We start from the raw sequence: 12647 nt of genomic DNA, 5'->3' as shown, positions 1-12647 counted from the left end.
CAGTGCAGAAAAACATGGAAAAACAGAAAGAAGTTTGCCAGTTAACTAAACTGGGAGGAGCTACTGACTCCGTCGGAGGCAGGGAGGCCCTGCAGAGAGACCTTAATGCATCAGAAAGTTAGACAATCACCAACTATATGAAGTTTGACAAGGGCAAGTACTGGATTCTGCACCTGGGACAGGGCAATCCTGATTCTTTTTATACACTGGGGAACAAGGGGTTGGAGAGCAGTGCTGTGGAAAGGGAGCTGAGAGCCCTGGCAGCCAGGAGGGCCAACTGTGTCCAGGGGGGAATCAGGCAAAGCATCTCCAGCAGGTCGACGGAGGAGATTGTCCCACTCTGCTCTGCACTGGGGCCGTCTCACCTCAAATATTGTGTTCAGTTTTGGGCACTGCAATATAAGAAAGGTATTAAGCTGTTAGAGAGTGTCCAAAGGAGGGCACTGAAGATGGTGAAGGGACTTGAGGGGAAGCCGTGTGAGGAGTGGCTGAGGTCACTTGGTCTGTTCAAGCCTGGAGAAGAGGAAACTGAGGGAAGACCTCATTGCAGTTACAACTTCCTTGTGAGGAGAAGAGGAGGAACAGGCACTGATCTCTTCTCTGTGGTGACCGGTGACAAGACTTGAAGAAACGTCATAAACCTGAGTTGGAAGAGGCTTCTGTTAGATATCAGGAAAAGTTTTTTCATCCAGAGGGTGGTTGGGCACTGGAACAGGCTCCCCAGGGAAGTGGTCACAGCACCAAGGCTTTCTGAGTTCAAGAAGCGTTCAGACAGTGCTCTCAGGCACATGGTGTGATTCTTGGGGTGTCCTATGCAGGGCCAGGAGTTGGACTTCAATGATCCTGGTGGGTCCCTTCCAACCTTAATGAAAGATCAGATTATGAAATCATCCCAAAGTCAGAGTCTGGATAAGTCTTGGATGTCTACCTGTTTTGTCTCTGTTATAACATAGCCCTGAAACCTTTTGAGTTATCAAGTCTAGTATAAAACAGTACACACTGTATGTCAAGTCTATTGCAGAATTCACAAAGAGTATCCCCTGGGAACAGCAGAACAGAAACACCTTCCTTCTTGTCTTCCACTTTCTGTGAATAACATAATGTTTCTTTTTCCTTAAAAAAAAAAAAAAAAAACCTAATACAAAACCCACAGAAAACCTCAAACACACAAAAAAATCAACAAAATATTAAATCTCATTTGGAGGGTTACTGTGGGTGCTGCTATCAATGAACTTCCAGGAAAAGTTCTGCCTCATGTATGGTATAGCCTTTATGATGATGGCTTTTTCTCAATTAGTTGTTTATTTAAACATCTTTAGATTTTGGTACAGTGTGCAAGTTGTCTAAAAAAGCTACTCATGAAAAGGACACATAAATGTCCCAAAAAGGAGTTAAAAACAACACTCATTTTCTTCTGCTATTTAAAGTGTTCCTGACCCTGAAGCATATTTCTCTAGGGCCAGTGAAACTAGAAAAATGTAAATGTTGTGCAAAAAGAGGATCAGACCTCTAAACTGTCTGTGCCTTCTCCTATTAGTATGTTATTCCGTGGAATTCAATGTAGGACTGGCTGTTGCCCATGTGAAGTACTTGTTTAAACTTGTGAAATCCTGGCCATCTGAAAGACAAAGGAGCACTAGAAAACATACTGCCAGCCCTTCATCAAACCCATCCAGCTAATTAACATCAAAGCTTTGTATTTGCATCATGCTCGATTACTTCTGGACTTCTTAAGCAAACTAGTGCTAAAATTATAAAAGCAGCAAGTAAGGGTTTGTTTACAACCCCAAGTACTGGTTTAATTAACTTATTTAAATCCATTTAGGTTTCCAGTCTGTACCACTGCAAGGTGTGTTGTAAGGCTCAGTCTGCTGAATTGAAATCGTATAGTAGCAATAGTGGAATGAAAGGGGTGACCAGATGGACATTTGGGGTCTTTGAAAATGAAACAAAGCTCTTTCCAAAGTCAGAGGCAGCAGGACAGTTGATCTTTTTTCATCACTGCTTGGCTCCAGTTTTTCTCCATCAGCCTTGGATGGATCCAGCAAATCAGTCTGGGTCTTTCTGGGGAACCCTGTGTGGGGGCTCGAGACAAAAAAGGAAATATTTGGTAGATGCCCAAACCCAAGCCAGTGACCACTAACAAAGAAGTGTCCAAGTCCCAGTGTAGCATTTGTGCTGTTGACTCCATCTCTTGTTGGGGATAAAGACGGCTGTTGGGGATAAAGACGGCTTTAGATGGATAACTGTTGTAAGCCTTGGTACACGCTGCTGCAATACTGGAAATGTTAGAACTCTGATAACAGCCATCCTCTGACCTTGTATTGTCTTTATGTGCAAAGATGTAATGCTTAAATTAATGAACAAATTACTTAAAACACGAAGCAGGATGGGAAAGATTGTCAGGAAGGAACACCATACATTTTCAACATGACTTGTTTGGAAATGACAAGAGATTGGTTTTCATCTCTTTGAGATACAAGTTGGGGAGAAGTGAGACTGTGGAGTGGGTGACCTTGCGTTAAATAGATTGGCACTTACTGGATACAACCGACACATTTCTGAGGCGATCTCTGATAATGTGAAATGTTTTCTTTCAGGTACACTTTAGATAAAAATTGCTTAGAAAGGAATATCATACTTGTTTGATGTTATTGCATTTTTAATGTAAATAATCTAATTTAGGCGGGAAAAATGTGTGAGAGATTTCTATATATCTCTTCTGAAGCCATTGTTTTTTTCCAGATCTAATTGTGGGTGCATTTGGAGCTGGGAAGGCCGTTGTTTACAGGTATGTGGTAAATACAATGGATTTCATGTTTTACAGCTTTGGTGAGAGATTTTCAAATAAACAAACTTCACATTCCTCTGTTTCCCTGTTGCAAGGTGTAATAGCAGATAATTAGAGATGATAAATTAAACATCTTGTGAGAAACAAATGCTTTTTTCCCATACTCAAAACTTGTAGTTTTCAGTGAATATTTCCATGTTTAGTTGTAGCTTAAGAAGCTTCTGGAATGTTTGACTCTTCAGTTAATTTTAAATAAAAAATTAAAAGGCATAGAATTGAAAAATAATTTCTTTTCTGAGGGAATGGTGCTAGTAAGAAATTTTAAAGTGACTGATTCTTCAGAGGTCGTGTATGTTAAGATGAACTATTTATTGAAAATAAAGACCGCTAGTTTTAGCCTCAGTTTAAAAAAAATGCACGAGATCCCATTTTACAAAACCAAAAGGTCTTGCTGACTATGGAATTCCACTAAATGCACTTTTTAATTAGAGTTATAATTTAAAACTAAACCAAGTACATAAACAAAAATCTATTACTGCTCTCTTAGTCCTGTGAGGCTGACAGTTCTTCACATTTAAATATTCACCATCCATTGCTACAACCAAGTATTCACGTTTCTTGATTCCTGTCTGTCTTCTTGTCTCTATTCCCAACAGCACCTGATGGAGAGAAGGCATGTTCTGCTTCTCAGCCAAATGTTTGTGAAAGCATAAGAATTTTGTAAAATAGGAATGTTAGCTCATTTCAACTAACACTGTAGGTGCAGTGAATAGACCCAATTTTCCTACTTCCCTGTGAAAGAATCATGCAAATACTTTGCAATGCATCATTTTGCAGCACCATGAATGACTGCACAGGAAGTGAAACATTGGAGAATTAGATCCACTGTGCATTTTCAGTAACAATAAAAAGAAAGTGAATAGCAAGTGGCCATTTCCTGGCCAGAGTGTATCAAATATGCAATCTGTCATTTTGGTGAAATAGAATATTGTTAACTGAAATTTGCTAGAAAAAAAGGTTTTCCCTGTTGCAAAGAGAATAATTTTATTTTTTAATGTCTTGCTGAAGTAATACAGTGGAGTAATCATAAAAGCTCAAATGTGTATTAAAATATGAAGAAAGTAATTTTGCAGTAAGCTGAGTTAGCCAGAATTATGTAAGTTACTGTAAAACAGTAATTCTGTCTTAAAAAAACCAGAAATCTGGGCCCTTACTTGTTTTCATTTGTCTTCTAAATTACTCGCAGTTATAGATTATCTCATTACTTAATAGCAGCTTCTGAGAGATGGTTCCCATTACCTCAACTAGATATCCATGTACTCAGCAGACTTTAATGATGATTATTTCTGATTTACAAAGTCCATTTTCTCAAGAAATATCAGACAGAATTTACCTCATTTTTTACTCAGGGTACTCTGCATCAACTTCTACTTTAACCAAATTATGTTTGGGGTTTTTTTAAGAATCTTAAACAGAGCTAGCAAGTCTGAATATGTCACTGTTAATGGAGATAGTACAAAACAAATGTCCAGAGAACTGCTGTAAATCCCAAAGAGGCAGGCTCTGTCCCTGTGTGAAAACCCAGTGTGATGAAATGTGTCTGATGTGCTTTTGTCCTGGGACACATCTATTGGTTAACTACAGGATACTGTTTCAGTGATATGTTAACCTGTGATGTTTTTTTCATGAAGAACTGTCAAAATCTCAGTAGGGCGTATCACAGCTTCTGAGCCAAAAAAAAAAAAAAAAATTCTTTTAAGTAGGAACAGCATTATAATAGTGTGTTCTCCCAAGTAACCCTGCATCTCTGGCTTTCTTTGTGGCCATCTCAGTTAAGTGTTTTCTCTGGTTCAACTTAGGTACTCATGTGCTCTTTCTGTGTGCAGTGAACCTTATTTTTGTCCCCCAGAGCCAGACCTGTTGTTACAGTGAATGCTCATCTTATTCTGAACCCCATGATTGTGAATCCAGACAACAAAACTTGCCAGCTCCCTGACTCTGAGCTATTAGTGGCCTGGTAAGTTCATGATTACTCAAAATCCATCCTTATCCTCTTTCTCAACTTCTTATTCCTAACTTTTATTGCAGTTTTTTCTGAACATATTCGAAGTTCAAAATATTCAGACATGCTCTGAGGAAAATAAAAAACCTCCTATGTAGTGTTCTTTTTTATATCTTCCAATACTTCACAGATGATTGTCAAACTATGTCATAGCTAAAAGTTGAGTCCTCTGATATACTGAGTCTCCTTCTGCTTAGAAGGATGCTCAGTGTCTCCTACAGTCAAGCTGCAAAATTGTATGCAATGTTTGGATGAATGAAAGATAAAACAGTTAAAACAGATGAAACACATAAAACACATAAACATGGATCTGTCAAACACACCTTTGCTGAGAAAATGTAACAATGAAAATGATACAGACCTTGTGAGCCCACGATTCTCTGTTGGAGAAAGACAGATCTTGGTCCTTTGTGGAAGAGAGAATACATCTGGCTGACCATCCTGAGACAAGTTCACAGGATGTTGTTTCTGGTCGTCTGTGGTCAGAGGAAAGCTTCTTTTTAGTGCACCACACAGGACAATGTTTCATCTATCTTTAAAAGAGAAACTCTTCACCACAATAGCATTTAACTTTAAGAAGAAAAAGAACATTAAGAAACTTGAAGCTAATTAAAACAATTTAAGATCAGTTACAAATATAAAATGCTTGCAGGACAGTTGGAGGCTATCTAAAGCACGTAATACCACATAAAGGCACATTTACTGCACTAGAAAAAGGTCGCTTAGAAAGGACCTCAGAACAGTTGATAGAAGAGGCTATTACAAATACAAATACAAAAAAAGATACTGTTTAAAAGTGGAAATCATAACAAATGAGGAAACTGAAATCAAAACAGAGCATAAACATGTGCACATGGAATACAAAATAGTAGTAGGTCTGGCCAAAGAGACTGTGAGGAACAGATGTTTCAGACATAGAAACATTAGAAACAGAAAGTCTGCCAGGATGTGGGCTGGATGAAAACAATATTAAGGTGTAAAGGAGGACTCCAGAAGATCCATGACTGCAAAAATTTTTCACTGCTTTTAAACCAGAAATGGTCAGAGGGATTCCTTACATTGGAGATGTTCTTTTTAGGAGATGAGTTCTGAAAATCATCTCAAATGTAAAAGTAAGCAAGAACCTTTAGAATACATTGATAAATAGGAACCGTAAAAAGTAATCATTACCAGAAGCAGTTCATTTAAAAGCCATAAAGGAACTAAACTCTGGTACACTTAAACCATAAAAATGTGGGCTTTCAGTGCATCTGGAATGAGGCTGTCAAGAGATTTTCACTCTTGCCCTTTTCTTTTACACTTTATGGGACTTCTTGTATTTGTCATAATGTTCTTCATTTCTACACCCAGTGTAGAAAATTGCCCATCTACAGAGCAATGTAGAAGGCACTCAGTAGAACTACATAGTCCCAGGATTTTACAAAGCTTTGGCCTTTTTGGAATAGGATCAGGATCAAAGACAAGATATGGAATAGGAGAGATCAAGATCAACCCTGACTTTTTAAGTACTTTTGTTTTTATAGTTAATGTAATAAAGAATTTAAAATATCAACACTTGGCTGAAGCACGTTCATTGATCGAAATTAGGTTTTTCTCACAACTTCAGGTTTTAAGACTTTTAAAAAATGCTAAATGTCATAATGAAAAAGATTTTGGAACCATAACAGTTACCAAGATAATATTGAAAGAAAAAAGGTGGGTTTTTGCACAAGAGAAATAAATAAAACCATCTCTGTTAAATAAAAATACTCCTGCTGTGAGGTATTGTTTAAAAAAGGGAGTAAAAAACGAATACTCCTTTAGCATATTTTTTTCATTACTTTTCATTTCTCCTCTACAGTAAGCCAGAAGATGTTTGGTTCATATCTACAAGAGCTTTAGTAGGAGCATAATTTAATTTCTGTCTGCTTTATTCTGAAATACTGTTCCCTAAAGATTTAGTTTGTATTACAAAATGACTGAAGAGCAGCTGCTATTTTCCACACTGTAATTTTTCTTCTTAGTTGATATAAGCTTGTATTGTACATATTAAAACAATTAGTAGGGAAACTCCAACAAGTAAAGAATTCCTCAGTCCCATGGGATGAATTTGTGTATCTCTTAGTCAGCTGTGCAACTTGTATAAAAAGTCTACTGACTGACACTGCAAAATTAGAATGAAAGGAAACCTCCTACCAGAAAAGTTTCAGGAAGTGTATGTGTGTGTGTGAATAAGGTGGATTATTGTATGTTTCCAAGTATTAGGAAAATATTATTTTTGCCATGATTGGGAAGGTGAAGCACAGAGGAAACATGCACAAAAAGTCATTTTTATACACAGCCTTAAGGGAATTTCCTGAACTTGTAGAAGCATATAATTCATTCTCTGCTCTGTGTAAAATGTGGCTATTTCTGAGTTCCCAAAACTAGCAAATCTGGAACAAATTCTGCGACTTTGAAGCTATTAAAGAATATGGGAAAAGGACTCTTTTCTTCTAAGTGTGAGAGGTAGAAGTTATATCTGTAAAAAGGTGTAAATAAATCAAACATTTTAGTTTTTCAAAAGCTGTTTCCACATCATGTGATTTATTAAGTCCAAGACTGGATTGTAGCTATCAAGATGTCTAGTTTACCCATGGATTGGTATTTTTATTACTATTTGGGGTCTGATTATCCCATGACTACCTTATTGCTACTTTGTGCCTAAATTGTAGCTTAGCCATGGGATGCCTTCAGCGTTAAAGCTCCATGTTGGTCACTGTCTTAGACTTTGGCATAGCAAAATCTAAAAGCAGGGCAAGTATTAGAGCATCATAATAGAATTATATTGACTTGCTTTTACATATTATACCTCGAAGAGGAAACAGTTTGTTTAAAGGTTGTTTATCAGTAGACAATAACAGTCTCTGCTCTTGTTCTGTAGAGGTCTGTGACCTTGCAGGACAGGTATCAGCCTCAAACAGAATGGAAGTCCGTAGCATTAAAGCTTAAATGGCCTTTCTGCTAAAGTGTTATCCATTCTTTTTCTCCATCTACAAACCTGTGTGCTAAAGAAATTTTCAACAATGGCAAATGATTTGGTAATTCCTTGCTTTTGTAACTACAGTCAAATACTATTCAAACCAGGAGCTTATATTGATGACAGAGCAGAGAATAAATGTGATGTAGGGATCTGTTTGGAGAGACAAGATTGATAGCACATAAAAAACTCACATGCCTTAGGATGATGGACTATTTCCCAGCTGTTTCTTATCTGCTGAAATTTTCTTCCTTTGATTGTTAATTGTGTTGTTTGGTTGATTGTTCCTATGAGCAAGCTCAAAAGCTCAGCTATTTTATTTCTTACTGTGTCTAGGACTCAGATCTTGAATGTCCATAAATCCTTTAGACTTCTGTCCTCTTTTGTGGTCTTTCCCTCTGCTTTTCTTTTTCTTGAAGCTGAAGCATCCTTCAGCCTCTCCACAGTATCTTCCTGTTGAAGCGATGAGCATATCTAAATTCATCTGGGTTTGTGATTGATCTTTGATGTCTTTAGAACTATTTCTGAACTAAATAATAAAATCACAAATGTGTGGCAGAATTCTGCTAAAGCCATAGCCTTGCCTCTTGTGTGGCCATAATCTGGGAGATTATTCACTTCACATTTTTATTCTTTTGCTCATTCTCTTTTAACATGCTCTGCCTGGAGTGGAATGAGTAAATCTTGACTCTTACAATTATATTTAAGAACATGACTTCAGTTATCAAGTATGTATGATGAACTGTTCTGTTCATTGTAGTAAATAAAATGTACACTGAAATTGTTCTGTTGAACCAATAAAACATTCCAAGTTGGATGTTTTAACCCAACATTTTTTCAAACACAGTAGTGCAAAAAATATTTGACTTCTCCAAATCAAGATTGTTGAGTATATTTTTCTTGAGTCTGCGCTTGAGAAAAGACACTTGTGCTCTGATATACAAGACTGGCCTGTAAAGCCTGATTTCTAAATTTTATTTGTGCAATTACACAGGCTTCCATCATTTTTGTTGGTTTGTCCTTATGTATTAGGAAATAACTGGTTCTTTATGTCTTAACTCATACTTCTGTAAAGAAATAGAAATATGACTGAATTTGCAATTTCTGCATGGACTGGATTGTCTTTTGAAAGCTACAGTTTAGTAGAGTTTAATGGCATAGTGCCGTTTTTTTCCTCAAGAATAAATGCCTTTTTTTTTCCCTCATGATAAAAAAGTGTTTATTAAGCTCATGAGAGTGACATGTATCCCAGATGTGGCACAGTTCCATTACATTTGTCAGAGGAAACAAGCATGCAATTATAATGTGATTACAGGTTGTTTTAAAGGTTATGGTACTGGTTTTGCATCCACTGCATGGGGACATTAGTATATTGCATAACAGTAGTGAGGAGATGAAGAGCAATGGCTAAAGCAAATATTTTTTTATTTAACCTCTTGAAATAGGAACAGCCTTATAATAATGCCAGTGGAACACACTGGTATCCTGTGTATTTTTGATTTGCTAGAAAACAGCTTGAGTGTTGACTACATGCTCAAAGATTTTTGTGATTTGACCATGATGAACCAGAAGGACTTCTGCAGACAGCCTCTTACAAAGGTGATTTGCTGAAGGTCAGCATAAGGAACTCAACTTTGGCAATAGTGTTAGAAGGGTAATCTCTGTAGGACGTCTCAAGAAATACTGGTAACAGAGGCTCTTCTCCATACTTTTGCCAGGAAGATATTCAGAAACTCTTCTGTGATTACTAAAGCCTAGGAGACTTGTTAACTTAATTAATATAATAGGTAGCTAAATACAAATCTCAATTACATCTTTTTAAGAAAATTAAAATAAAACTTAAAGATACAACTTGGGAACTGCTGATTCCCAGGTGAGTTCTCTTCCTGCTAATAATTACTTCTACTCTTTTATATGTAGCTTTACTGTAAGAGTCTGCGCAGACTTTGAAGGTCAAAGTATTTCAGATGAGATAGGTAAGAAATGTTTTCTATTCGTATAATTTACTGTGTCCTGCTCCATTTCAGATGTATTCTTTTCTTGCACTTTGAAAGATTATAGGAGTAAGATCCTCCCAAGGCAAGAAAATGCAGCTAAAAAAAAGTATATGTATATACATGACCCAAAGCTTCTGTTACTGAGTTAAAGGATTTTTGATTCAGATTAAGCCATTTTCCAGATAAAACCAAGAATATACCTTGTTGGAGAACGTTCTGTTTTGAAAAAAAAATAAAATAAAATAAAATTTAAGCAACAGAAGTCCTGTACACATATCATCTGTCAGTGAAATCAGAAAGCTTAAATTACACATCTTCCATACTTTGCATCAAAAACTGGTGGGCTACCAAACAGACACTTAAAGCATGGATTAGTTTTCCTTGTAAGACTTTGTTAGAATAATCAATTATAGTACTATCTTATAATACTATAATATTATAATACAATAATAATTAATTGATTAGTATTTTTTCTTTCTATATTAAATCAATATATATTTGATTTATTTGTATCCTTTAGTGCTGAAAGGCGAATTGCAATTGGATTCATTGAAACAGAAAGGAGCTGTTAAGAGGACCCTTTTCTTTGATTACCATCAGTCACATCATTACTTCTCCATTGTGATAGAAAGACAGAAACAGCTCCACTGCCAGGACTTCCTTGTTTATCTCAGAGTAAGTTGTTTAAAATATTTTGGACTGTCATCATCATTTGAGTAATATGAGGGATTTAAAGATAGTAGAAAAAAAGTAGCCACTAGAAAAGGAAGAACAATTTCCAAAATAACAGAAATATGAGATAAGATAGGCCTTATGTCTATGTCCAGAATGTCCAGAACACACTGCTACCTTGAAAAAAATTCCCTCCATAAATCTTTGGCTCATCTTTTGTCAATATAAGTATAAAATGAAGACTTCTTTTGAAGAGTGTACAGTTCTTCTGTGTAAAAATACATTAATTTCATGCTCTTCTGAAAATTTTGATCAAATACTGCATCTCCTGATACAAAAATGCAAGTTTGCTTTCCATTTTTACTATCCCTTTATTTTTTAGTATTCACAGTGGGTTAATCAACTAGTCATGTTAGATGTCATGCCAATTCAGTTGCAACAGATATTTTAAAGGAGCCTCACTAGAAATATTGGCCTAAAATTCATATATTTAAAAAATATTTTAAAGGTATTTAAAAATGTTTTTGGAAAAAATAAAACTGTGGATCTTAAGTTGTAAAGAAGAAAGGGTCAATAGTTACTCAGTTGCAGCTGGAATTACCTCATGCAATTCAAGTAGATTCCAAGTCTGGTCCAAGAAATGCAGTGGGAGTTGAAATAAAGACATTTCAAGCACTCTGTAAGGAAGTACCTAGACAATAAAGTTGGTGAGTTTTACCATTGCTAATACATATAAATTTTTGGTTATGGTACAAACCACCAGTATTACATCTACAAATCCACACATGTCCTACTTCCATGTCAAAAGGAAGGTGGGCAGGAACTGATGGGATTTAGTTGTGCGTGTCTCTTTTAATCAGCCTCATTTTAGGCTAATGGGTTTGAAAAATTTCTGAGTCCAATAGGCTAAGCCAGCTTCTTCCAGAAGGGGCTGTGAAGGCAATGTGTTCTGGGCATTCCCGTCACTGCTGAGTCACTTTGCTTTCCTAATAACACTACATGCAGCCAGAATTTGGCCAGCAGCTATCAAAGAACCATGTCCTTACATTCAATAAAGACTAAAGTCTGAAACTGTTGACATACTATACTAATGTGAAATAATTGTATTAAACCATTGTTTTTTATTATGTGATTGTCACTCACAGGATGAAACAGAATTTAGAGATAAATTATCTCCCATTAATATAAACTTCAATTATAGTTTGGATGAATCCAGTTTTGAAGATAGTTTGACTGTGAAGCCAATACTGAACTATTACCAGAAAAGCTCATTAACAGAGCAGGTACGAATTTTGCATGCCACATTTTCTGTATGTAAACATGAATGCATTTACAAATACTATGTATCATTTTCCTTAAAACAGAGTATCATGGCCAGAAATGACAAAAAAAGGGATTTAATTAATTCAAAAAGTAAATTGAATATAAATGTAGAATCAACAGACCCTTGAAGTATTTCCAAAACTTGGTTGTGCTCCTAGTTTTGATTTCATTCTGGAATATGTAAGCCAAGTCAGTGTGGGAAAGGGCCTGAAAGATGATACTGTACTGCTAAGGATGTAGCTGACAGTCTAGTCTCCAACTACCATGTGGAAAGGAACTTACAGAAAGGAGACAGAGAATTAACTCACTAAGTTGTTGCTAGTGATATTTAAGACACTTAGGTTAATGACTTTTAAGGACGTGATTTGGACTTTGAGGCATGTACTGGCTGTATTGCCTTTTTCTTACTTTGCAATAATACAGGCTTACATTCTCGTCGACTGTGGAGAGGACAACTTGTGCATTCCTGACTTGCATCTTTCTGCTATGCCGTAAGTTAAATAAAATACATGATACTGTGTATAAGGAAGTCCAAACACTGCTAACTGCTGTAACAGAATGAAGTATGTAGGACACAGTTCTGTTGTTTACTAGGGCTAATCACTTTCCAGATTTTAATTTGTGCATCCATTTCATCTAGAAAACCAAGAAACGGAGAAAAATACACTCACAAATCACATTTATGTTTAATGGTTGTCACAGAAAACAGACTTTGCAGGTGTTCATTAGAGGTGATTCTAGTTCTCTGAATGCCAAGAGATAATGCAAATTGTTGTTCATAGGAGGTTTTGAATTTTTTTATTC

General features: G+C 36.2%; 1 protein-coding gene across 1 annotated transcript in view; it reads left to right on the top strand.

The window, feature by feature from the left end:
* Positions 1–2743: 2743 nt before the first annotated feature.
* Positions 2744–12647, top strand: part of LOC114071237 (integrin alpha-8-like) — a gene marked incomplete at its 3' end in the record, with an annotated part of 39234 nt that continues 29330 nt past the window's right edge. The window contains exons 1-6 of the mRNA XM_027909007.1: positions 2744–2791; positions 4701–4808; positions 9772–9827; positions 10369–10523; positions 11666–11803; positions 12267–12334. Coding sequence (XP_027764808.1) covers positions 4747–4808; positions 9772–9827; positions 10369–10523; positions 11666–11803; positions 12267–12334 — 479 coding nt within the window. The remainder of the gene's footprint in view (positions 2792–4700; positions 4809–9771; positions 9828–10368; positions 10524–11665; positions 11804–12266; positions 12335–12647) is intronic.

Source organism: Empidonax traillii, unplaced genomic scaffold (genome assembly GCF_003031625.1).
Source record: "Empidonax traillii isolate 1590-97213 ecotype Southwest subspecies unplaced genomic scaffold, ASM303162v1 scaffold1913:size50378, whole genome shotgun sequence".
Lineage (NCBI taxonomy): Eukaryota > Metazoa > Chordata > Aves > Passeriformes > Tyrannidae > Empidonax > Empidonax traillii.
This window is presented reverse-complemented; position numbering and strand designations above follow the sequence as displayed.